The sequence below is a fragment of the Triticum dicoccoides genome, chromosome 4A (genome assembly GCF_002162155.2).
Source record: "Triticum dicoccoides isolate Atlit2015 ecotype Zavitan chromosome 4A, WEW_v2.0, whole genome shotgun sequence".
NCBI classification, from domain to species: domain Eukaryota; kingdom Viridiplantae; phylum Streptophyta; class Magnoliopsida; order Poales; family Poaceae; genus Triticum; species Triticum dicoccoides.
The window spans coordinates 24,616,118-24,617,512 of NC_041386.1; the positions used below are offsets into that span (position 1 = coordinate 24,616,118).

Sequence of the window (1,395 nt, forward strand, 5' to 3'; positions counted from 1 at the left end):
CTGCATACGGAGCAAAATGAGTGAATCTACACTCTAAAATATGTCTATATACGTCCGTATGTGGTTCGTATTGAAATCTTTAAAAGAGCTTATATTTAGAAACGGAGGGAGTACAATGTAAATTTACTCAAACAAATACTAGTACTATTTATAGCCAACGAAAAAATATGATAGTAGCATATCTGTCTGAGCAATATCAGCCAATATGTTAATTACTCAGCTAAAAGTGAAACAGAATATGCAGTACATATATTGTTCCAGAATATTGTACTAGAAAGCTGGATCAGAAATATTACACAAAAAGTAGCTCTGAAAAAAATGCAGGGATAGTTATAACTTGGAAGTTTCACTAATAGCCTAATAACAAATTTCAAATAAAAACAGTATTAATTCTAATATTATATGCCAAAGTAGAAAAGAAAGCCTCGCAGTTCTCTCAGTTATCACGAAAGTAATATACCACTTGGCTCCAAGCTTCAGTGGGCGGAAAAGAGACAGCATGGATCACATATGATATGTGCTAGCCACAGAGGCAAGCTCACAGAAACAAACAAAGGGCCTGGTAGAATATGATGATACCGTTGTTCTCAGGCGAGGAAATAAAAAATTCAATAACAGAAACTAATTTCAGGGACCATAATGGCGCTGCATCAAGTGCAGTTCAATTTCATGCCTGTATCAGATAAAATGAAGCAATAGCAAAGCTACGATTCACCTGAAACTATTCCTACTTAATTACTTATGCCAAGTGACACGACATCTAGAGGAATGAACAGACTTGTCACACATCGCCAAGTAGGCCACATATATAATCTATGTTGATTGAGCGGCATAAAAACCTAGGGCGCAATGTGTGTCTCTCCAGCTAGACATGCACATAATATTATCAGTATTGATTTACGACGATAAGGAAGACATAGTAAAGTCATATGAAGTCAAAACGTAAGAGCGAGCTCCACAATGGAAAGAAGCCAGCACAAAAAACTGAGTACAATCTGTACAAGAATGCTTCCTAGTAAGGAAGTGACAAGCAAGGCGGGATCAACAAACCTGCCGCAGGGGAGACATTGGACGCGTCCACCTTCAAGGTAGATCCGCTTCTGGGCGGAATTCTCGTTGAGCATCTTGGAGTACTTGAGGAACGCCTTCCTGAGCGCTTGCCGGTCCACCGGGGGCTGCTGCATCTGCGACGGTTGATGCGGCGGCGGCTCGAAACGGGACTGCTTCGGGTGCCTGGAGAAGCCCTCGTCGGGATCGGCGGGGTGCCTGCGCTTGTCGTGCGGCGGGAACTGCTGCTGCGGCGGTGGCTGGTGCGGCGGCCAGGCCTCGGGGCCGGCACGCTGGAAGTGCGGGAGCTGGGGCAGGGGGGCGGGCTCGAACGGGTAGTCGGGGGGC

The 1,395-nt window shown here is 44.7% G+C and overlaps 1 protein-coding gene across 1 annotated transcript in view; it reads right to left on the reverse strand.

The window, feature by feature from the left end:
• The window catches only part of LOC119283371 (early nodulin-75-like), an 8,760-nt gene that overhangs the window by 6,419 nt on the left and 946 nt on the right, over positions 1-1,395 (reverse strand). Inside the window, exon 2 of the mRNA XM_037562943.1 lies at positions 1,051-1,391. Within this exon, the coding sequence (XP_037418840.1) occupies positions 1,051-1,391 (341 nt within the window). The remainder of the gene's footprint in view (positions 1-1,050; positions 1,392-1,395) is intronic.